Raw genomic sequence first — 26,652 nt, forward strand, 5'->3', positions numbered from 1 at the left:
GTGTTGTGACAGGATCCGAGTCAGCGTCAAAACGGTGTTAGTTACGATGGTGGTACCCAGCAAATTAAACGTTGGAGTCCAACACGTCTGTTTAAAGTCAGAAGATTGGTCCGACGTATAGGGTGAGATGAAAAAACTGCAACAAACTTCAGACTGCTGTCATTTCTAAGTCACTCGTCCGATAGCTTTTAAAATCATTCCAGTGACAGCTCAGAAAGAAGTTATTCGAGATGGAATTCAAGCGTGAATGTGTGATTTCTTTATATTTGGCTGGAAAACTACAAGTGGCTATCGTTAGAACACTCAAGCATTTAAATGTGAATAAATCTTTTGTGTCTCGTTACCGTGATACTAGTAGCGTAGCCCGACGTCAAGGAAGTGGACGGAAGAAAATAGCAACATCGGCAGAAATGGTTCGAAAAGTAAAGAAGCGACTTGATCGAAACCCGCGTCGCAATGACCGAAAAATGGCTTGTGAGCTGAACATATCGCAATATTCCATTCGGCAAATATTGAAAAATGAGCTCTGGGTAAAGCCATTGAAATTCCAAAAAGTGCAAGAACTTACACCGCAACAGAAAGAAAATGGACTGGAAAATGACCGAAAGTGGTGAACTGCCGAATTTGGGCTCTCCGATGAGAAAACATTTGTTGTCCAGCAGTTTGTAAACAAACAAAATGATCGATGTTCGTCAAGTGCCGGCCATGGTGATGGTGTGGGCCGCCATAACAGCCGATAGTCCCTCTCCGCTCGTATTAATCGAACGTGGCATTAGAAAAAATTACGAATATTATCGTGAAAATATTCTGGAGGGTGTATTAAAGCCTTGGGCACGCAAACATTTTGGCTGCATACCTTGGACATTCCAACAGGACTCAGCACCATCGCACTCAGCAGACGCCACCTAAGAATAGTTACAAAATGAGGTTTCTCCGGATACCAATCCATTGGACTATTGTGTCTGGAGTATTTTGAAAAGCAAGGTTGGAACTAAAAAATACCAAAGTGTCGATCATCTCAAGCAAGCGCTTCGCCGGGAATGGGACAAAATACCGCAGAGTAACATTCGGGCAGCGTGTGATGGTTTCATTGGCCGTTTGAAGCCCATAATTCGTGCCAAAGGTGACCAATTCGAACAAATCTAAACTTATTCTAAAATTTGACGACATTTTTCTCTTTCATTCAATAAAATTAAAAAAAATGAAAAAATTATGGCGTTTGACTTTGTTGCAGTTTTTTATATCACCCTGTCTGTCCGACTTCGGCTAATTTATCTGACCGAAAAAGGTCATAATCCCCATAATTGCAATGGAGATTATGGCGGTGGAGATTATGTCCGGGCGCCGGTTTTGGATTTTCTATTTGAAATTAAAATGTAACTGGGGGTGGCGAAAATATCAACCTAATCCGCCAAAGGCTAGGTGATGCCACAAATCTCGAAATATTGGTTCTAGATCCACGATTTTATATATGTATCTACCTATCTCGTCGAGCTGGTAGATTTAGCTATGTGTTTCGATCTGTCCATTTTTATTTGTAATCACGTAACGTCGCAATTATGTCGCAAACCTCACGAAATTTTGCGTTGAGTCAGGGTTAGGATCCTTTAAGTCTTGAAATGGATCAACAAGAGATTTTTCTTATTTTGTAGTCTCTCAACTAATAATTACATACCAATTGGCGCCTAATTTTGTGTGGGGTTAGAGTTTAGAGCAGGGAAGAAGCACACCTGTTGGAATCGACACAGCAAAGCAAATGAAATTGACCATACCTTTCGTGTGCAATATCCATTTTCAAACACAATATTTTACTTTGTTTAAATTTTGTGAATGAACGATTGATATTTTTTGAATGTCTACTTGGGCATTTTGTTTTTTTTGTGATGAAATTAGGTGAACCAAATTTTTCCTACAGATAAAATCTCTCTTTATTTACTTACGTGCGAAAACCAAAACTTCTATTTGTCTGCCATTTGCCTTGCAATTTGAAGAAAAATAAGTTAAAGGTAAACTAGAAAACTATGCACATCCGAACTTCAAAAGACCGAACGAAATATACATTTTAGACCTCACAAAGTGTATATATTCTTGATCAGCATAAAATTCTATATCGATTTAGCGATGTCCGTCCGTCTGTGGAAATCACTCTAGTTTCCAAACGAATTGGAGTAGATTGATAAAATTTTACTTAAATGTATATTATTTCTGCAGGACTTGGGCCATGTAGGTTCACGTTTTGGTATAGCCCCCATATAACGGTACCCCCCGATATTCGGTATTTTGATGATTTTAGCGACATTATTTACCGGAATTGTTTCAAATTTAGTATTTGCAGTTCGTAATGGGTACTACATCCTATACTACATCCTTTGCATAGCCCCCATATAACGGTACCCCCCGAATTTGGTATTTGAAGTTCGCAATGGATACTACAGCCTAAGACAGAAAATTGTCTATGCAGGTCCACGTCTTCGTATAGCCCCCATATAACAGTACCTCCCTATAATCGGAAAATTGTCTATGCAGGTCCACGTCTTCGTATAGCCCCCATATAACAGTACCTCCCTATAATCGGTATTTTGTTGATTTTAGCGATATTATTCACCGGAATTCTTTCAAATTTGCTATTTGAAGTTCGTAATAGATACTACAGACTAACACAGGAAATGGGCCATGTAGGTTCATGCCTTCGTATAGCCCCCATACAGCGGTACCTCCCGATAATCGCTTTCTCACTCCGGAAGGAGGATCCTTCGGGAAGAGATGAAGCACGCCCGCAATAGTTTTAGGCATGACTGAATAGAGCATACGGCGTTACTTGTAATATACGTGAAAGTCACTTCCTCGATAGTTATTGGAAGTGAAAAAAATTTTTTTTTACTCCAGACTTAAGCATTTATTTTTTATTGTTATTGTTACTTTTTCCAGTGTGCACTTTCATATAACTCTTACTAATCAGATGAAATACTCAAACTTTTCTTCTGTTTTAAAAATGTGATATCTGGATTGGGAATCGAACCGAGGTGTTCAGAGAGCAAAGCGGGCGTGCTTACTACTGCGCCACAGTGTCTTATATTCGTTGTTGAGTCAGGGTTAGGATCAGAATAAAAACCTTTAAGTCTTGAAATGGATCAACAAGAGATTTTTCTGATTTTGTAGTCTCTCAGTTAATAATTATATACCATTTAGCGCCTAATTTTGTGTGGAGTTAGAGTTTAGAGCAGTGAAGAAGCACACCTGTTGGAATCGACACAGCACAGCGGATGAAATTGACCATACCTTTCGTGTGAAATATCCATTTTCAAACACAATATATTACTTTGTTTAAATTTTGTGAATGAACGATTGATATTTTTTGATTGTCTACTTGGGCTTTTTGTTTTTTTTTTTTTTTTGTGATGAAATTAGGTGAACCAAATTTTACCTACAGAAAAAATCTCCCTTTATTTATTTACGTGCGAAAACCAAAAATTCTATTTGTCTGCCATTTGCCTTGCAATTGGAAGAAAAATAAGTTTGCTGAACAGGCTAATAATGTTAAAGGAAAACTAGAAGACTTTTTATATAAACAATATTCTATGTGTATTTGTGTTATTATACATATTCGATCGATATTACTAAGGAATAGTTAACTATTGTCATTTCATTATTGCAGTTGGAAATATGCACATCCGAGCTTCATAAGACCTTTCTTCCCATCCTTGAACGCGGATTGATAGAATTCCTTTTCTTATCACTTACATTTTTTACTTCCACTACAGTTGAGTTGTTATATGCATGCGGTTTATTTCTATGAGCTTTAATAATGCAATTTATGTATTCACATCACTGACGGCTTCGCTAATTTTTTTCGAAAGTTTCCTTTTTGCATTCAAATTGAATGGGCTGCAAAATTTCGTTGTTAATGGTGCAGGTGCAATGTACAAGTGACACCAAGAACATATAAGTGTCTCTTTATACCCTCCACCATAGTATGGAGGGTATATTAAGTTTGTCATTCCGTTTGTAACACCTCGAAATATACATTTTAGACCCCACAAAGTGTATATATTCTTGATCAGCATAAAATTCTATATCGATCTAGCTATGTCCATCCGTCTGTGGAAATCACTCTAGTTTCCGAACGAATTGGAGTATATTGATAACATTTTACTTAAATGTATATTATTTCTGCAGGACTTTTGGTATTGAAAATGGGCCATGTAGGTCCACGTTTTGGTATAGCCCCCATATAACGGTACCCCCGATATTCGGTATTTTGATGATTTTAGCGACATTATTTGCCGGAATTTTTTCAAATTTGGTATTTGAAGTTCGCAATAGATACTACAGCCTAAGACAGAAAATTGTCTATGTAGGTCCACGTCTTCGTATAGCCCCCATATAACGGTACCTCCCTATATTCGGTATTTTGTTGATTTTAGCGATATTATTCACCGGAATTCTTTCAAATTTGGTATTTGAAGTTCGTAATAGATACTACAGACTAACACAGGAAATAGGCCATGTAGGTCCATGCTTTCGTATAGCCCCCATATAGCGGTACATCCCGATAATCGGTATTTTGAAGATTTGAATGAACCCGTCACACGCTGCCGAATGTTGCTTTGCGGTATTTTGGCCCATTGGCGAAGTGCTTGCTTGAGGTGATCGACACTTCAGTATTTTTTAGTTCCAACCTTGCTTTCCACAATACTCCAGACACAATAGTCCAACACAATTGTTATCCTGAGGAACCGCATTTTGTAGCCATTCTTGGGTGGCGTGTGCTGAGTGCGATGATACTGAGTCCTGTTGAAATGTCCAAGGTCTGCGGCCAAAATGTTTGCGTGCCCAAGGCTTTAATACACCGTCCAGAATATTTTCGCGATAATATTCGGAATTTATTCTGATTCCACGGTCGATTAATACGAGCGGAGAGGGACTATCGGCTGTTATGGCGGCCCACACCATCACCAACCGAAGGTGCACATTTTCAGCTGACTTCTTTGGCAAGTAAACACGATAATTTTGTTTGTTTACAAACTGCTGGACAACGAATGTTTTCTCATCGGAGAAAACCAAATTCGGCAGTTCATCACAATTTTCTTTCTGTTGCGGCGTAAGTTCTTTCACTTTTTTGAAATTTAAATGGCTTTACCCCGAGCTCATTTTTCAATATTTGCCGAATGGAATATTGCAATATGTTCAGCTCACGAGCCATTTTTCGGCCACTGCGACGCGGGTTTCGATGAAGTCGCTTCTTTACTTTTCGAACCATTTCTGCTGATGTTGCTGTTTTCTTCCGTCCAATTCTTGACATCGGGCTATGCTACCAGTATCACGGTAACGAGCGATAGTACGAGACACATAGATAGGCACTTGTGGTTTTCTAGCCAAATATAGAGAAATCACACTATCACGCTTGAATTCCATCATTTATAACTTTTTTCTGGAAAATTCTCACCAAAATGCTTTTGTACACAGTTTTTTAATCTCACCCTGTATGTTGTAGTCGAGAAATAGCTTTTTCTGTTTCCAGAAATTTGCAAGAAGTACGTTTTTTTTTTAAATGGGAAAAATTGGAAGCGCAACGCGAAAATCGATTGCTACATGGTGTGGCGTTCCTATTTCCATTGCTTCTATGGATGGGTTTCCAGCTGCACCTGGAGTATATCTAGAATGACCTGCATCATATTTTCGATATGTTATGTCCTCGCTGTTCATCCTCCGCTTTTTGAGTTTATGGCTATCAACGGTTTGATAGTCTTCAGATGTCGCACCATCATCTCTCAACAGAGAAACATTTTGGCACTTGGTTCTATGTTTTCTACGTTTGTATTTTTCCTAGATTCGGGGTTTCCGAACAATTTAATTAATTCGCTTTTCTTTCGTCAGCTTGTTTTTGAAAGGTGTTGTCATTTCAAAGAAATGAAGAGGGTAAAACAATATACACAGGTAGAAAAACCCCCATTTCAATCTCCATTGAGCTGTCGGCGATGCAGGTTGTTTAAAATATTCATATATCAAATAGCTTCCGTTAAATTCCGAGTAATTTCAGCTAAAATAATACCAAACGATAACTTGTAAACCCCAGCACAGGTAAAGCTAAAAACAAGGTAGTATAAACTTATCAATAATGATATGAATATTTCAAATCGCTTCTATGAGTTATGCGGATGAGCGGGATTAAAGGTTCTGTTGTCTAACACAGAGAGAGTAGTAAAGCAACGTACGGTCCAAGTTATGCGAACGTAGGCTCCAAGAAGAGTTGTAGGGAAAATCTTCAGATTACGAAGGCATTCCTCCTGCTGTCCGGGCCAAGCGAACGTAGGCTTCAATTCCCAAGAAGCGCAAGAATATATCTTTTTGACGATCCGTACTAAGCGAAATCCTTATGATCCTTTGGCAATATGCAATTCTAAATTAAACAGCCACTTTTGAAAAATCTTGGATGATTCTGTAGTATAAATATTGAAAGGGAAGTAAGAAATTTATTTATTATCATTTAGATAAATTCAAATATATATGTTTTATTTGAATTTACATCCTGTTTTTTGACAATTCGTTCGTAAATTAGTCTACTGAGAACGTATTTTAGTTTTTGGAACAAATGCTTTGAATGACAATGACATACACGCAAATGTTTTTATAACAAAACAAACAAGTAAAAAAGCTGTAAGTTCGGCCGGGCCGAACTTTGAATTAATAAAATCCGTTAAAAATTCTGTTAAAATCTTAAAAATACTGAACGTAGCCGTATATTAGGGTCGTGGGCCTGCATAGGCAACTCTTGTCATTAGCTATTATAATATTCCAAAGCGAAACTTGAAAAAAATCTTTTTATAATGTAGCTAAAATCATCATCATTATATGGGGGTTATACGAAGGCGTGGACCTGTACAAACAATTTTCTGTCATAGGATGTAGTATCTAGTATGAACTTCAAATACCAAAGTTGGAACAATTCCGGTAAATAATGTCGCTAAAATCATCAAAATACCGAATAATGGGGGCTATACCAAAACGTAGACCTACATGGCCCATTTTCAATACCGAAAGCCCTGCAGACATAATATACATTTAAGTAAAATTTTATCAATCTACTTCAATTCGTTCGGAAGTTAGAGTGATTTCCACCGACGGACGGACATCGCTAAATCGACTTTGTGGGGTCTAAAATGTATATTTCAAGGTTTTACAAACGGAATGACAAACTTAATATACCCACAATACTATGGTGGAGGGTATAAAAATACAAAAGAAAAAACGAATGAAAGAGATCTATCATTTTAAACCGAAATTGGCTGTTTGTTACAGAATTACGTTAAAATTGTATGTATATGATGGGGAATAATTTACATATGAACTAAGACAAACTATCTTTTTGTACACATTCTTCAAGTGTTTTCTTGACATTTTCAATTATATTTTACAATTTATTACAAATTGGAAATTTGGATTGTCACAATAAGCACAATTCCCAATGAGCTGTAATCAAACAATGTTCAAATAATGGTTATAGAAATAAAAAAAGTTTGATAAAAACGAATACATTTTAACACGAATGATTCGATTGAAAGTATATTTTTTAACAAAAACAACAGGCTGTTGCTTTCCCATGTTGAAATAGAACTTTCAAGAAACTGTTGCCAAGGAGTTGGTTAACACATTATTGTTGCTGTTTGCGAAGCAAGTGACACTTAAAGCATAACCCCTCTTATTCCAATGAAATAGTATGCTAGTGAATGGTTGTTGATTCCATTAATTGTGCTAGGTGTTCAATATCAATGAATTTCAAATGCTGATGTTAAATAATGAACTCAGCAGTATGTATCTCATAGCTTTTGTTTATTGTTGTGCTTAGCAAGGCGAGATTATTGGTCGAGAAAATGGTGTTCAATGTTTTAAGCCTAAAGTATAACATGCGCACAACCGGCTTGCTATCATAGCGGCCATATATTGTGACGGTACCATATTTTTAGATACAGTTTGGCCCAAACTTCCAGCTTCCTGTGCCTTTGAGTGTTGCTAGATTAAATGTCCTTCGATATTTCTAAGTCAAGTGTCTCTAAGTATGGTATACACTAAGCTTATGATGATATGCTACCTTTACTAAAATTTGCTTTTTTATTGTAAAAACATAAAAACTTAAGCGTTATTTAAATCAATTGGCTGAATCGTACTGTCGATGTGTTCACATATTTTATGCACTAATTGGAGGAGAATCTCAAATATTAATTATTATTGTGGTTTTCCAGTCAAATATAAAGAAATCACACTATCACGCTTGAATTCCATCAAGAATAACTTTTTCTGGAAAATTCTCACCAAAATGCATTTGTACCCTTGTAAACAATATAATGAGCTGTCACTGGAATATTTTTAACATCTGTCGGACGAGTGGCTTAGAAATGACAGCAGTCTGAAGTTGGTTGCATTTTTTTTCATCTCACCATGTATTTATTCTAATAGGAAAAGGATTACAACAAACAAAATAGAAACAAACTATCTTCAGAAAGAGACAAAGTCAAGTCGACTATTAATAGACTTAAGAGCAAAGCAAATGTTGAATTTCTTTCAATTTATTTTATTGGAAAAATGTTGTGCAAAAGAAGAAGCTGTAATAGGCTTTTGGAGGATGATCCCGATATGTGTGAGGATCCGAATGAATTGAATGAAATTCATAAAAAAATGATGGATACAGTCACTGAATGTTAAAGATATTTTTTAGCTTCTTTGTAAACCTCTTGTAATGATGTAATGACTTAATAGTTTGATTCTTCTTCACCTTAGAACGTTATTTCTTTATAAGGTAAATATTGTTGTTATGACTTCCACCTTCCCATTATTAACGGCTCACATTAAAACACAAGTTTAGACAACTCTACACTAATTCTTGCTAAAGTCATGGGACGTTTTGTTGTCTATTGGTCTTGAAAAAGCTTCCGACAGAGTAGATCACTAATTTTTAGCAAATAAAGTCGGATGTTGTCGTTCTATTTAATGTATAGAAAACCGTACGTAGTTATAAATGGGTCTACGTCAGATGTTTTATCAATACTTACATGACAATGATATCAAAATCAGAGTAGTTAATTTTTGTAAATAAAATGAGTGGATTTTTTGTGGCAGATTTGTATTTGTATGCAGCAGCAGATAGGTCTTGATATTGCTGTGTACTGCTGAAGAGTAGCTAAACAGTGGAAGAAGGGGTGGGAGAGTAAGAGGAAAAAGTGGAGAATAGGGGAGTATGATAATGTACAGAAAAAAAAACTGTTCAGCAAGAGTAGAATCTGCTCGATTTCGAAAGAATTTTGCTTCTGCTCAAAAAAGAAACCTGTGTCAATCCCAACAGGTGCGCTTCTTCGCTGCTCTAAACTCTAACCCCACACAAAATTAGCTGCCAATTGATATATAATTATGACCTGAGAGACTACAAAATCAGGAGAATCTCTTGTTGGTCCATTTCAAGCGCTAAAGATTTTTATTCTGACCCTAACCCTGACTCAACGCAAAATTTCGTGAGGTTTGCGTCAAGATTGTGACCTGTAGCGTGATTACAAATAAAAATGGACAGACGGACACACATAGCTAAATTGAACCAGCTCGGCGAGATATCTTTGGCGGATTAGGTTGATATTTCCGCCATTTACAGTTTTATTTAAAATGGAAAATCCAAAACCGGAGCCCGGACATAATCCCGATGGTCATTATCTCCATTCTGACCAAAAAGGTCATAATCCCCATAATAAAGGATGGAGTATGACAGTTTGCTGTGGGGATTACTTACAATAATTATTAAATGTAGTAAACTTGGGTTCGCGTTAGCCAGTGCCATCCATATAATAATGTGTGTGCGAAAACAACAGATTTTCTCCTCTGGGTTTGTCCTAGGTTAGGTTAGGTTAAAGGATGGGCGGTTGTACGAAGAACAACCACTCAACTCGGACACCTTTTGGTCCATTGAGTTCATCCTAATTAGGAAAACAAGAGAGTAGAATAGAGAGAAGAAAATAAATGAATAGCTAAGAGTGAATAATAAGAAATTGTATAGAGAATAGAGAAAATAGTAGGTTTGTGTCCACGGTGTGTTAACACATCGTCCCTAGCCATTTTAGTCGTCTGGCTAACTGAAGACTGCTGCTGGCTCGGTGTCGTAGAGGGAGGACAAATCCGGGAGAATTTGCCTACCCAGTAGCCTCTGTCTCCCTCCTATTAGAGTTGGACAGTGGCAGAGTAAGTGTTCCACCGTCTCAGTTTCTTCCTCGTCCTGACAAAGCCTGCAGTATTCAGTATCATCCCCTCCCCATTTGGATGTCATGGCCTTAATGTTGCAGTGTCCTGTAATTAGACCCACCACAAGTTTCAAGTCCAGCTTCGTCATGGATATAAGTGACCTTGACCTCCGTTCGGAGATCACCGGCCAGATATTTTTGAAGAAATTACATCCCCTTCCATTTAGCCAGTTTTGCTGAAATTTCCCAAAATAATGCTTATAAAGAACTTGGAAAAAGTGACATAGGGGTGGCTTCACTGAGCTCTCAATCTCTAGATCTACTGACTCAGATCCGCGCCTGGCCAATTCATCAGCAGATTCATTGCCAAACGATTTAGCCTTTTCCAGAGCATTCCTGTATTCCGGAACCGCCATAGATTTGATTGTAAAAGAATTCAAAGCCTTCAGGGCCGCTTGATTATCGTCATATATAGTCACCGGTCCGTTCAGTTCATTGATTCTATTTGCCAGCAGCTCTATGGCCTTACTGACAGCCATGGTTTCTGCCTGAAAAACACTACAGTCATTGTTTAATTTGAAGGATCGTCGAATGTTTCGACTTTCACAGTAGACTCCGGCTCCCGTTCCACTTTCCATCTTTGATCCATCAGTATAGACGACTATACCGTTAAAAGGTGGAGTGTCACGAGTCCAAATGTCTCTGTTAGGTATATGGATAATCAAGTAGTTCAAATCACTAGCTATAGCCTGATTTACTAAACTTCCCACATACTTGATAATGGCGGAGTGTACGAATGGCTGACTCGCCATTGACCCACAGGGCACACCTAGCAGCTTGTTCCTCTACAAATAGACCTAACGGTTTTAAATTGAGTAGGGTGTCTAGTGCGGATTGGGGTGTGCTCCCAAACGCGCCTGTAATTAGTAGCGATGCAACTCTTTGGACTTTAGGTGGTTTTCCCTAAGGAATGCCACCAAACAAGCCCCCCATAGGTTAGAATTGGTCGGACGACCGACTCATATAACCATTTGATTATGTGTGGCTTGAGACCCCAGGGGTCTAATTACCGCATACGATATCGAAAAGTTACGATATCGTAATCTAATTTTTGGATGACGGCGTTGGATATCGAGTACTTGACATGGAAGTGTCGAATGAAACCATGCGGGTTTTTTCCGCGTCTATTTTTGTATCGTATACGACATTAAAAAATGTTATAATTCAGATTGGAGCATAATTTGTGCATTAATTAAAAAAAATGTATGTTTCTTTATAAATATTAAATAATTATTATGATTTGACACAAAAGCTTCTTTTCATTTTGCCGACTCTTCCAATCGAAATGTTATTTTTTTGTGACACAACTTCTTCTCCATTTCTTTTAAAAGTCGTTCTGCAGTTTTGCACAAAGGACTTTGGCTCAAACCAACCAAAAAGTCGTTCCCGACACAGAGCTGGAAGCTGCCGCTAGCCACAAGTGATAGTGTAGTGCTAACTGTAGAGTAGGTGGTACCGCTGTTGACGTATGGCCAGTAAAGTTCAGTTCTGATAAAAATATATTTAAAAGCTTCCTTTGAAACACGAAAGCGTTGTTTAAACATTCAATGTGAAGAAAAACTATAACAGCTGTTGTGGTTTATTCAAATGGGTATAATTACATATTTTTAGATTTGTTTTCTTAAGATGTTTACAATAAAATCATATTCCGAATCCGACGATGACATAAAAAACACAATTCCTCATCTATTTTTGCAAAATTTCACTTTTTCACCAAATAAATAACAACATGTTTTATTTATTCTTAAAGATGGCAAATTTGATATTGCCAAATGTAACAAAATCGATAAATTCGATACTAAATTACGATCGAATGCAATCATCCCAACAATAAATTCGAGTTGTAATTCATGTCGATACGAATCAGCATTCGATTGCGAATGCCATGATTAGGCCCCAGCTTTTTCCTTTAGAGTTTTTACAGGAATAAAGTGCAATTAAGCCCTTCTCCGCTCGCTTCTCTATGTTCCTCTTCCAGTTTAGCTTCTGGTCTAGGATGGTACCGAGGTATTTGGCTTCCGAGGAAAGGCTTAGCATAACACCATCAAGGATAGGCAGCGAAAAGTCTGGTATTTTCCTATTCCTTGTAAAGAGTACGAATTCAGTTTTTAATAGGTTCACGCCATTGCAGCGTACCCATCTGGAGAGTTTAACTAGAGCTCCCTGCATAAGATCTAAAACAGTTTTCGGAATTTTCCCAGCAATCAGCAAGACAACTTCATTGGCGTAAGCCAATACCTTTGTCCCAGGGGTATCATAGATCTAATCTCAATGTATAATAGTCTGTCCAGCGTTTTCAATAGAAATGATGAAAGACTAATAGGCCTGTAGTCCTTTGGAAGCACATGACTTGGTTCCCCAGCCTTGGGATTGTAAGTGACCGTAACTTCCCTCCACAGGAATGGAATGTGAGAGAGACGCAGGCAAGCCTTAAAAAACCCCTCCAGAAGTGGTATTATTACCGTCGATGCATGCTGTAGCATGGCGGGAATAATGCCATCCGGTCCCGGTGACTTAAAAGGTTTGAATGACTTTATAGCCCACAAAATCTTGGGAGCGCTTACAATCCTCTCAGTCAGACTAACATCCTCGACACCACGATGCTGACTAGACCGATCTACCAATTGGTCATTTACCGCATCGGAGCAGTTCGGAAAGTGAGTATTGGCTAACAGGTTGAGTGTCTCTAGACCAGTCTCAGTCCAGCTACCGTCATTCCGCTTTATGCATCCAATGGATTTGCGTCCTTTGAAAGCACTCTACGGAATCTGGAGGCAGCGTTGACATTTTCTATGGACACAGTAAAGTAAACCCAAGACCTTCGTTTGACCTCCTTGATTTCACTCTTGTACTTGTTGAATGCTGATTTGTAAGCCTTCCAGTCCGTACCCAGTTTGGTCTTGTTGGCCCTATTGTAAAGGCGTGTGCTTATCTTCCTGAGCTGGGCTAGGTCTTTCGACGACCAGGCAGGTTGGCACCTTTATCCCGGGAAGGTAAGCGTCAAGCTCTTTCATAGCTCCCAATCAGGACTTTAGTTAACAAATTAACGGACTCGTCCACATCGGAGGCGGAGTCTACTGGGAGATTACCAGTAGATCTCAGCTTCCATGCAGTGTGCTCCGCAAATTTATCCCATCGAGGCTTTCTCGGGTTCCTATGCGGTTTTTGACGCAATCCCTCTACCGATGCCTGGAATGTTATCTTCCGATGGTCCGAGAAGGAACAATCGGTGGAAACTTTCCAACTCAGTATGAGTGACTCCCTCCCTCCCTATTCCTAGTTTGAAAAGTTGCCTCATTTCTCCTGTTACATATTTTGAGAAATAAATAAGGTTGTTAAAATAAAATCGAAAATGGACTCACCTCTTGTGTTCGTATCCTTACTGCGCCATTGAAAATGGTGAGCGTTAGAATCACATCCATCCTGGCGGGTCGGGGTACTCAAAGGGTAGGTAGATGGAGGCAAAAAAGAGTACCCTTCCGGCTCGTGCTTCCATCCTAACCGCCGTGGCGTCTCCTCCGCTGAAATTATTGGGGAAGATTAAATTTAAGTTCTTTTTAGCGACGATACACGTTTTAACCTTTTCTCCATTGGATGTGACATAGGTGATGTACTGCTCACTCCCTAGCCCAGTCACCCTATTTTTGACTATATAAGGTTCCTGGACCAGGGCTGTATCTACTTCAAACTTGGTGAGGGACATGAGAAGTTCAGCTGCACCTGCATTACAGTGGTGCAGATTAATCTGCACAACGTTAAGCAACAGTGGCTTCCTTTCTCCTACTGCGACGTCGGCGTTAGACGAAATCAAATCCATCCTGTGCCAAAGTGCAGATTCCCCCGCGAGCCTGAAGGTAGTCCTGGCCAGCTGTATCAATAGATACTTTAACGAGCAGGCGTCCCCCCTCCGTGCTTGAGTCGACTTTCCGTAATGAGGTTGGGATTTTGTTTTTCCAATATTGTCAGAACGCGTGTCGGATCCACTGAGGGTGGGTGGCACCCATGCTGTCAATATTCTCCTACAGGAAATTTCCTTTAGGAATACAGCAGCAAGTGCACTTCCATTTTAAAGCCCTTGAAAGCCAGCTACTGCGGTCACGAGGAAGTTTTTGGACTCCTCCTTTTCGCAGCATATCACCTTCACTCCTTTGTGTAGGATGTTCCCCCAGGAAAACCAACTCCCTCAGACGATCCTCAATGAGAAGACACCGACTTTCGCAGATTTTGCCTTCCGGCTTAGTTCAATCGATGACCGCTACACGGAGGTTGTCCGGGTAGGTGGTTTGAGAATGTTTCCTTTTCCTGTTAGGTTGGCTCGAAGGCTGCAGGTTGTCGGTTACAGGTTTAGCCTTATTCCAATCTCAGGAGTTTTACTGCTTCCCACTCCAGCTTCGTTCGTAGGTTGCCCCGGTCTTCCCGAGGTCTGTAAGGAGAGAGGCAAGTTCCTTCTCAAGAGAATATTTTGGCAGTTTCGGATGATTCTTTTCGAATTTCGCACTGCCTTCAGGTTCGTCTTGATCAGGGTCCTTTCCATCTCAGTGATCTGTAGGGGATCGCGGCCGATGAAGCTTTTATAGTACCTCACCGACTGTTGTAGCCCCTCCTTGCTTTACCCTCTTTCGATCCGGAGTCGTCGCGGTTGATAGAGGCACTAGTGCCACCTTCCACGACGCCTTCCTTGACCCGGAGGTTGGTAGCATCGGTGTGCTCCGATAAAATTCCTTCGCCGAGTATTGGCCTACCTGGGCGACGGTATGAGGAACCTCTCCAGTTTTCTGGACTGGTCCATCTCTCTCATATAAGGGTATGACGGTGGCGTCGTACCTCATCAAAGAGAGGTGAATCACTACCAAGACCGGATGGTACACTTTCCTGGCTAACCCTAAGGGGTTTGGTCTTCTCGAGAAGGGCGGACAGCTGTTTCCTCTGTCTTTGTATGCTTTCGCATACCGCGTCTCTGTACGTAAGCAGAGTCTCGTCCCCACCCATCATTGAGATCTCGTCCGTGGCCGCGTTCCGTGTCGGTGCCTCCGAAGAGGCGATTGAATTGTTGTCGGTATTTGTTTTGTTGTTTGTTGATTTTAAATTTTTCTCCAAGGTTGGACGTTGGAGGTGATGAGGTCCGCCACGACATAGCTTCCATATCATGGTAAGGACTTCCAACCGTTCGAAAACAGCCGGTACCCTGACTACAAACCTTGGAACACCGATGGGCACGGTTTACGTAACACCCCAGTGTTAGGGAGTCCGTTGCGGTGGACCAGTCCTTTGACTGGATAGTTTAGGGGCGCCAGTGACTTCGCCTCGTCGAGTCCAGGGATCATAGGTACTCGGGTATTTAGCCCGAGACTAACCCCTCCAGAAACCGCTGAGCTGTCCGCGACTGCTTATTTAATTCGCAGCTGCCCGATATATCTATCGGGCGTCCCACTATGCGCAACCTGTGGACGCATCCGGTAGCATTCAGCTATGCTTCCGCGAACGGAGGAGGGGTTAGAGGTTTGTCCCAAATTTCATAATCTTTGTAAGTAGCCGGCCTTTGGCAGGGTTTGGAATTTTCATCTCTGAGTATGTCCCGTACCGGCTACCACGAATCAAAGATTTCTAAAATTAATTGTTTTTATAAATAGTCCACACAGCAAAGGTCATACTCCCCATGGGGATTGAGGAAATATACAAAGTGTCTATCAGTTTCAAATAGACTTTTTATACATTTAACAATTAGTGCTAATTACACAAATGGAAAATGCAAAACATGTATGTGAATTCAAAAAAAATTGCGACGGAAATATATCTTAAAAACCCACAAATATATTTTTATTGTGTAGTATTTTTACATATACACGAAAGAATGAACTAAATGGAACAACTACCTAAAACGAACTATGTGAACGACCAACTGTACATCAAATATGGATTTCTGTCATAAATTAATTTGAAATTATTTGCTTTATTATTCCAACTTTATACTCATACTTTTGGGACACAAAAAACATTGCATTCAATAGGAAGCTTTTTACACTTGAAATTATATTTGTTTTCTTTTTAGGAGACTGCAGCACCCTGCCGCCAACAATATGCGATGATGTTTTCGACTGTATTATGTTCTTTAGCCAATGTTCTAACTACGAAATTCGAAAACAATCTTTAATAGCTTTAGGTTCATTTTGTGTAATGAATGATAACTACTTGATAAGGCCGGAGCTGAAGCAATTTTACTGTGATATTCTTAGTTCAGATAAAATAGAAGCAAGTATAAAAATTATATGTATGCGGAACATATGGATCTATCTTACAGAATCTGAAATGAACATGCATAATAGGGAAAAAGAATGTAAGTTTCTAAATAAGATACAGACCTATTCAAAATGAGCATGATTTTTGAAGTAAGTGAAAGTCAAATGTTTTTATCATACATATTTTCACGTGTGTAGGGGAAAAGCAGTCACAAAATGAAGACCTTAAAGAAATGAATGACGTCTCCTCTGGCATGGCAAGTCGCGTGATACAATTATACTTGCAAGAAATATTGGAGTGTTTTCTTAATCGAGATGATGCAGTCCGCCTCTGGGCAGTAAAAGTAATTCAAATAGTTCTGCGACAAGGCTTAGTTCATCCAGTGCGAATGGTGCCGTATTTGATTTGTTTGAGTACAGATTACAAGCTTGAGGTAGGTTATTTTGTATTTTGTAATAATGTTACATAAAAAAATATCCAATTTTTTAGACCGCTCATAGAGCAGATGCCTTACTTAAAGAAATCGATAGATCTTATGCAGGCTTTGTAAATATGAAAGTACAATTTGGTTTGCAACTATGTTTTAAGTTGCAAGAAGTATTGCAATATAATAGTAAATCCAGAAGCTGTGTGATACGAGGATATGTGTAAGTATTAAAAATACGATTCTACTTTTCTAATTTTTATAGTATATATTTTTTCTTCGTGTAACATATTACTGTCAATGTTCGATAATTGGCTCATAGAAAAAAATACATCAATATAAATAAGCCAAAATTAACACATAATGAATTTCATTTTTTCCAAGTCAAAACACTTTACTTGAATAACTAATTAATTCTATGATAATTTAAGAAAACCCTGTGAAATTGGAACTCGAATGAGCCTCGAAATATTTCGTTTTCTAATTCGCAAATAGCCATTTTACATTGGGATGATTCCGTTTGTATATTTGAACTTTTTTATTTTAATTGATTTTATTTTATTTGATCTATCGAAATGTAACAAGGCAAAGCTCAAAATTTATTAATATTACATATTCGGGTTTTTCAAAATTATAAGAATATGTTCCATAAAAAGTATTCTTGTGTGTAGTGACCATAATCCTATCTAATACTTTTTCGAGGATTTCGTTTATCTAGGTTGATGTGTTCCAACAACGCAGTAGGATGAAATTTTAGTAACAGACAGGACCTGGGCATCTTTTCCATCTACCATAGTAAGCACTAATTGATAGTCAAAGTTTATTTCGATAGTCTGTAATTATGCCATTTGTGTTTTCACGTCACTGACGTCTTCGCTAATAGTTTTTCTCTTTTAATCAAAATTTAATTGTGTTTCTTCTTTTCTGTATTGGAAGCAGTGGAAGTAAACAGGTTGTTGTTTTTGTAGCAGTAGTACATGCATGTGTTTGCGTTCTGCTAATCTGGTTCCAGCTCCAGGTTTAGAAATTCGGCTACTTTTACGGGCTGCAGCCAGAGATCTTCTGGAGTGAGTTGGGTAGGTTTGGCTGTGCAATTAAAGAGGTGTAGCGTATTGTGCGGGCCTGTATCACACGCCAGGCTGGCGTCACGCACATCTTCATCAATTCGTGCCCAATACGAATTGAGACGACTACACCATTCTGAACGTAATTGCGCCAAAACTACCCTGGTTTGTCTAGGCAGCTGACGTTCTTCAGCTGCAATGGATGGGGGGTGGACTCCGAGGACGGCATTCACTTTATAACTGCTAATAGCATCCGCGACGGCATCGGTGTGAATGCCACTCAGACCTGCCTGATAGGCTTTTTGATCTAGAGGTTCTCTCTTGTAGCACTGGACCTCCCTCTCTAGATCATGTATGTCCTTCCTGACACGCCTGGGTGGGGGAGATTTATCCACCATATGATGGTTGGGATGACTCTCACGGTAACACCCAAGCAGGTACTGCAACGAAATCATATGAAAGCAAGTTCCGCGAGATAGGGGTTCAGCCTTTCGCATATGTCATCGACCGGAATTCCACGTACGACTGGTACGACTGTTCCAATGTTGAAGCACTTCAGATTGTCTAGCCACTTTTTGCTCTTATGCTCCTGTACCAACCGGTTGACTTCCACTGTCAAATCACTGATTCTAGGATCAGTAGGGTTGGTACGTCGGAGATCATCACGCTCGTTTGCTAATCCTGCTGCCTCTGCTGGGAAGTTTGGTCTTATCTCGGGTATTCGACCAGCAGGTATATAGCGAGCGGCTGCAGCTTTGATGATGTTTCGGAAAATCCTTTCTGCTACCCGAACATCAGAAGGGTTGGGCAGTTCTCTGAAGCGGCGGTTGGTGAATTCTCTGAACTCTGGTCAGTGAGCTTTCCCATGGTTAAGGAAAGTGCGGCGTTCAGAGGTTATGAAATCGGGCGACCTGCTTATGGAGACTATTATTGGGAGATGGTCTGAGCCAAGAGGAATGACGGGTTGCCAAGTCACGGCATTTATCAGACCGGATGACACTATGGTTAGGTCTGGCGAACTGTGACACTCTCCTCTTATTCGGGTGGGGGCATCCTCTTTAACCGTGCAGAATGTGGAGCAGTCAATCTGCTCTGCCAGCGCTGATCCCCTCTAGTCATTACCTAGGAAGGAATGCCACAACTCATGGTGGGCATTAAAATCCCCTAGTACCAGGCGGTTATTGCCTACCAATAATGGGCTAATATCAGGCAAATAATGCGGTTCACAGCTATTAATCGGCGGCCTCCGACTCATAAATTCCACTATCTCATCTATTTTGACTCGAAGTCCGTTGCAATTGAATTGCAAGAATGATGCACAATCCGGATTTGGAACAGCAATATGTGGCGTTAGGTGCTGCGGAGTTGGTTGCTGTTCTGGAGACTGCGGTGGAGTGCCATACTCCGACGACGTCTCTGACGAGGACGACGAAGAAGAGGACTCGCTGGGGACTACGTAACTGCAGCAAGTCGCAACATAATCCTTTTTGATGTAGTCTCGCATACGCCTTAGTCCGGAACAGTTCTTGAAGTGCACCCATTCTCTACATCCATTACATCGCACCGAAACAGATATGTGGTGGATGACGTTTTGACAAACCGAGCAGAACCAATGTCCGGGGTTTTCCTCAATCCCGGCACGGACCAATAAAATCCGGAGCAAGCATTCCGGGATACGCTGCTCCCAATGCAGAAAAAAAAAACAAACACAAACATGTACATACTGGGTTGGTAGCCGCTGGCCGAAACTGGGATCTTGTTGTTTCGGGTCAATCCGGTATTGTAGAACCCACTGCCGTGGGATTAACCAACGTCAACAGGTTGATACAGGAGCATAAGCGGAAAAAGTGGTTAAACCATCTGAAGTGATGCATAATTCGAACCGATTTAAATAAACAATGGGTAACGGTTAAGGCACTCTCGAACCACAAAAGTCCTTAACCTGTGGTTAGCCACCCACATAGTTCCCGAAGCCTGAAAAATGGGCCGGATGGTCCGACCACTGAAGCCAGGCAAGGATGCCAGCAAGAGCGAAACGTGCAGGCCGAGTTCGCTTCCTCCTCCTCAGTATCAGAGGAAGCTATTCAGTTGCTAAGAATCAACACGGATTCCGTCCACTACATAGTACCACAACGACATTGCACGCCATATCCACACATACATATCAGACGAGGGCTCAACCAGAACAGGCCGTGCCATAGAACAGTAGTGGTGGCTGTTGATTTGTCAAAGGCCTTTGATACGGTCAACCATACCACGCTGTTCTAGGACGTTGAGAATACTACCCTCCGGCCATATTTGAAACGTTGGATAGGCAATTATATGTGTGGACGCAGGCGGAACAAGAAGTCCAAGCCCCGTAAAGTGAAACAGGGAGTTCTCCAAGGTCGAGTGATATCACCGGAACTGATTAGCCTCGACCTTTCCGGAATTCCGCTCCCTCCAAACGAGACCGTAACATATGCGGACGACTGTACGATCACTGTACGGGTCCTGTAGTTGATGACAAATGTGTCAGGGTGAACATCTTGCCCCGCCATTTTCCCTGCGAGGAATATGAAAATATCCGCCACTAAATAAACGGCCACACTACTTACCACTGCGGAGATGATAACACAGTTGAATGTGCAGGTCGAGGGGCATATAATTCCGACCACTAACTACCCTAAAATCCTTGGGATCACATTTGATAGCATGTTCAAGTCGTCCGCGCAAGCTATCTGCAATAAATTGAAAAGTAGGAACAAGGTCCGCAAGGCGCTAGCCGGCAGCACTGGGCGCGAATAAAGAAACCTTGTTGACCTCTTATTAAACGATAGGTCGGTCTGTTGTTAGCTATGCGGCTCCAGTGTGGTCTGCGAATACGCGTGCAACGCAGTGGAAAGTATTCAGACCTGCCAGAGAATTGATACAGGGTGCCTCCTCACGACTCCTGTGAACCATTTACATGAGGAGATGAAGATTCTTCCCTCATGTCAGCATAGTTATATGCCTTCGTTGCAGTACCTGCCTGGGTGTTATCGTGGGAGTCATCCTAACCACCATATGGTGGACAGAACTCCCCCACCCAGGCGTTTCAGAAATGAGCTGCATGTTCTAGAGGTCTAGCGATATAAAAGAGAGCCTCTAGATCATTAAGCCTATCAAGTGAGTCTAAATAGCATTCATACTGATGTAGTCGCAGACGTAGTTAACAATTACAGCATGAATGAGATCCTCGGAGTCCACCCCCATCCATTGCAGCTGAAGAACGTCGGTTGCCTAGGCAAACCAGGGTAGTTTTGGCCCAACTACGTTCAGGATGGTGCAGACATCTAAATTCATATTGGACATGAATTAACGAAGATGTGCGAACCGCTTGCCCAGCTTGCGATACAGGCCCGCACAATACACCGCATATGTTCAATTATCTAGATAAACCTACCCAACTCCGTCTAGAGAATCTCTGGCTAGAGCCCATAAATGTAGCAGAATTCCTAAACCTGGACATCGGAGAAGAACCGGATTAATGAGTCTTTAAACAACAGAGTACATTACCACTGTTACAACAACAACCATGAACTTATCCGTGTCTGAGACATTTTCTCGTAGAAATTGTTTGTATTGGTTTTGTCCAGATGAACCATCATATCCCCAGTAAAAGAGAGTTACTTTGCAGTCCCCATACTCCTTTAATTCACTTCCTCTAATTGATTGTAGCAATTGTTGAGCTCCTGAAGTTGTGATTCCGCATTTATATTGTCATACGATACGACGGATTTAAGTCCTTTTTAGTCGCACGCAATCTAAGTTGCATTTATTGGTGGGTTGTTTTATATATATATACTACCTGGCCCAGTCCGCGTTGCCGGCCCGTAGTTTTAATCTTTAATGCATAGTTTTTAAAGCATAATAATTCACAAATCTGGCTCACATAAGTGGCACAATTTTTAGTATAAATGATGACTCGATTAAATAGAAATAAATACGCCTTTCAAAAAACCTGATCTTTTTTTTCAATAAGAGGTTTTAGTTTGAGAGTTAAGAACCTAAATAATATAGCATATATATTATATTAAAGATGGTTCTCTACCCCTAAAGTAGCTTAAACACACATTTTAAGTCAAATCGATTGGAAAATATAATCAAAACCATCGAAATAGGTAAAATCAGGAGGTATTTTTATATGAGCCCTACTCCAAAACATTGACATTGAAAAATTTCCGCGAAGAGGTCTTCTACCAGAAGATAGATGCCAACTAAGGACAAAATCAATGAAAAAATGTGACTAAGACCCCGGTAATACCTTCAAATAAGAGTTATAATGAAGCATGGTCCTATACTTATAATTATTTGAAAGAATTTGTTTTTCTTTTTAAAATCTCAAATTACCAACATTTCAGGATTTTGAAAGGGGCTATATCATTTGAGGGGGGCTATATCACCAATCAGACCAACCTGATACATATTTTGTACAAATGATTCCTCATGTAACCCCTAGGACTGTATCAAATTTAAAATTTTTGCGGATTATAGTGCAAATATTTGCGGCTCTTTGTGTATGGTTAACCTATATAAAATGGACTAGTCAAGATTACGTCGTGGAATAGATATCATATTCATGATTTTGGCAAATATTTGGATTTTAGATAAATGCAAAAATGGGAGCAAAATTGGGCGTGGTCACATTTTCTTTGCATTACATTGGAGTAGGACGAACATTTAAAAAAAAAAATATATATCCAAATAGTTCCAGCCGGTCTCAACTGATTCAAATACCAACGAACAATATTTGGTTCATATATAGATTAAAAAGTAGGCGTGATCAGTTCCTCAGCCCCCAAATAAATACTTAGGATTGGAGGGAAAGTCTACAGTATGTCGTTTAATAATTTTTAAAACGATATCTTCATTATTTGGCAAAAATAAAGATTTAAGATAAATCGAAATAATGGGCGTAAAAGTATGCGTGGTCAATATTTTTTTCTTTAAAAACCTAACTCGGGGTAAGAAGAATGTTTGTACAAAAACTTATTCATATCAGTTCAACCGTTCTCAACTGATTCCATTACCAACGAATAACAATTGATTTATATATATAGATATAACGGATAAATTAGAAATGCTAGCTTTATCGGGATAAGATATTGCTAATATCATGGGAATCTCAAGTCCATTTAATTTTACATGAAGAGCTACAGATGAAAAAGCTTTCTGCAAGATGGGTGCCGGATTTGTTAACAGTCGATAAAAAACACATAAGAATGAACATTTCTTATTTCTCTTGTTTGGATTGTTTTAAGCGAAATAAAATGGGTTTTATGCGTCGTTTCATAACTGTTTAAGAGACATGGATCCACCACTATACTCCAGAGGCAAAAGAACAATCCAAACAGTGAACTGAAGCTGGAAGAAGTGTCCCAATGAATGTAAAAACAATTCAATCGGCTGGTAAGGTCATGACAAAGGGACTTCAAAGGTTTTTTATTGATTGACTATCTGCAAAAGGGTAAAACAATAAGTTCAGAGTACTATTGCAACCTTTTGGATCAAATAAATGTACAAATTCGAGAAAAAAGTCTTGCCTTGCAACACAAGAGTGTTTTAACAATGGCTTAAATCAACGAATTAAAGTACGAGTTGCTTGACCACCCACCTTATTCTCCTGATTTAGCTCCCAGTGACATTTACTTGTTCCCTAATCTAAAAAAATTTCTTGCTGCAAGCGATATACCTCAAATTAAGATGCAATTACTGTTGTAAACCACTATTTTGAAGACCTTGAGGAAAACTATTTCAATCAAAGGATAGAACTGCTAGAAAAGCGTTGGACTAAGTGGATTGAAATTTCAGGAGATTATATTGAAAAATAAAAATATTTTTGATCGTATATACATATATATATATTGTATATATATATATATTATATATATATATATATATATATATATATATATATATATATATATATATATATATATATATATATATATATATATATATATATATATATATATACTTATATATATACATATATATATATATATATATATATATATATACAATATATATATATATATATATATATATAAGGATAAATTAGAAATGCTTGTTTTTTTGGGACTTCGAAGGTATTTTATTGATAGACTATTTCAACCTTTTTGGATCAATTAAATGTACAAATTCGAGAAAAATGTCCTGCCTTGCAACACCAAAAATAATTTTTACATTAAGACAATGCACCAGCGCACAAGAGTGTTTTAACAATGGCTTAAATTAAGAGAAAGCTAAATACGGAATTGAAACCACTTGACATGCCTAATATCAAGAAAGTGAAACAATAAAAACAATCAGAAGGATAAAGTTGTTAAATATACAAGTGCGGTTCGGAAACTTCTTAGCCTATCAATGAAATAGAATTGTTAGTTTTTCAAAAATATTTTTATTTTTCAATATAATCTCCTGAAATTTCAATCCACTTAGTCCAACGCTTTTCTAGCAGTTCTATCCTTTGATTGAAATAGTTTTCCTCAAGGTCTTCAAAATAGTGGTTTACATGAGGAAAGTCCCGATTAGTAGTTGGCCATTGATGGTAACCCTTCTGTCGTTAATGATGATGATGCCGTCATCAATAATCGATTACGATTCGAGATGGCTGGGACGTGTGGTACAATGTGCGATAACCCCTGAGTGGAGTTGTTGAGCGCAAGTTTTCGTGTTTTGTAGTTTTTTACAAAATGTTGTTGTAAGTGTACCTCTGCAATTTATGATAGGTATAATCTGGTCGCCACATTCAGCTATGTTGTTATTATTAGCAAAATTAAGGATAGTATTGTTGTGCTGAACTGGATGTATGATCATCTTCTTACAAAATAACTTAACATTAGGGTATTTAATTATAAAATATAAAAAATCATTATTTAATAGAACTTTAATTTGGGATACTTCCATAAGGTCAGTAACCGTAATATTGGTAAAGTGATCATTTACAATTTTCTCCAAATCATTAGATTCTAGGATTGCCGGATTAATTATTCCGATTTTTGTAAGAGTAACTGATAACATCAGGGTTTCAAGCTAATCAATAATGATTCTATTTCGGGAAATCCAAGATTCATATAGATTTTCTGCGTTCATGTGTTCCGGTTTTGTGTTCCTTACTAAATTATTTACAGAGTCTGTTAATTCTTTTATTTTTTCCTGCGTCCTTGTATTTATTGTCATTGCCTATGCTCTGACTCAATGAGCTCTTTTTGGGTAAATTTTATATTTTGAAAGTCGTCATAATCTGGAGTGCGGCTACAACCTTTGGCGCGGTCCCTAGAAAATTTAGGCTTCTAGCATGCCTGCGATGAATATTTACCGTTTCTAAGAGAGTCTTCATGTGTCGTATGTCAGAGTCCAGTATCTGTTTCATATGTGACCTAGGAAAATGAATTCTCATGTCTTCTGTTTCTTTTATAATCGCTGAGTACATAGAAAAGTTAGTTGAGTGTTTAAGGTAATCGAAATCCTCCCAAATTAAGGCATTTCCGCCTGTTATTGGTATGTAGTTTGAATAAGTGTAGTCGGTAATTTTTGCCGATATCGATACTGCGAGAAGTAGCGTTGTCCAAATCCTAGTAATAAAAAAAGACATAAAAACTTTATTTTGGTTACCTTAAATTGTCTTTATGGACCACCCTCCCTTAGGATTGTGGTCCCCAAGCCAGCTTCGACAGTTTCCTCTGTGTACAAATTTGACATTTTATTTTCTAATCTTCGATTTCATTTAACCAGAACTTTTTCTCCTACTTCGAAAACTATATTTTGTCTTGTCTTATTTAATCGCTGAGTACATAGATAAGTTAGTTGAGTGTTTAAGGTAATCGAAATCCTCCCAAATTAAGGCATTTCCGTCTGTAACGGTAACAGGGAGTTATACCTAAAAAATTGAGTTCGTCGAATTCTAAAAGCTCATCATCTACTTCTTGGACTTGCTTCTCAGCAAACTCTTGATATTCGAATTCCTCTTGGTCAGGCGCGGTGTTGTCTGAGACTAATTGGTTAATTCTTTGTAGTTTTGGTCCGGTGTACCTAGCACTGCCATTGCTTGGTTTTTTTATTTTGTGTGTTCTGCCTTTGAACATGCACCTGACTATTTTGCGGTTGTCCATAAGGCGGACTGTATTGTCGGTATTGAGTAGATTTCCTAAATCTTGATGAGCTGTCTATTTCCATTGGTTCTTGTTGGACATGTTGCCCTTGTCTTTTAACAAAATGGGGATTTTTACTTCTGTTTTGAAGTTAGTGTCCAATGTTGGGTTACACTCCTTGCTGTGTTGTCTTTGTTCGGAAATTTTCTGTCTTTGCTCGATGCTTCGTGCAAAGTTAGTTGCAAACGTGTAGCGCTCATGATTAGCTTCAACTTCTTGCGCTAATGCCAAAGCTGAAGGAAGATCAGATGATCTAGCGGAAAAAAGAACATCGCTTAAAGAGTTTTTTGTCCCTGAAATGAATACTCGCTGTGCATCTGCTCTGTATTTTTCGTTCAGGGACGCGGCGACTTTGCTGTCATACGTCATTACAGTTTTATTGATGAGCAGAGTCAGTTTTTTCTCAACCTCATCATAGTACTGCAGAAGAGTCATATTTCCCCGTCGTAAAGTTGACATTTCCTGTTCTATAAGGT

General features: G+C 39.1%; 1 protein-coding gene across 1 annotated transcript in view; it reads left to right on the forward strand.

Moving 5' to 3' along the window:
• The window catches only part of LOC131802705 (nipped-B protein-like), a gene marked incomplete at its 3' end in the record, with an annotated part of 84,608 nt that overhangs the window by 38,123 nt on the left and 19,833 nt on the right, over window positions 1-26,652 (forward strand). The window contains 3 exon segments of the mRNA XM_059123126.1: window positions 16,327-16,611; window positions 16,712-16,947; window positions 17,004-17,161. Of these exon segments, the coding sequence (XP_058979109.1) occupies window positions 16,327-16,611; window positions 16,712-16,947; window positions 17,004-17,161 (679 nt within the window).

The sequence above is a fragment of the Musca domestica genome, unplaced genomic scaffold (assembly GCF_030504385.1).
Source record: "Musca domestica strain aabys unplaced genomic scaffold, Musca_domestica.polishedcontigs.V.1.1 224, whole genome shotgun sequence".
Lineage (NCBI taxonomy): Eukaryota > Metazoa > Arthropoda > Insecta > Diptera > Muscidae > Musca > Musca domestica.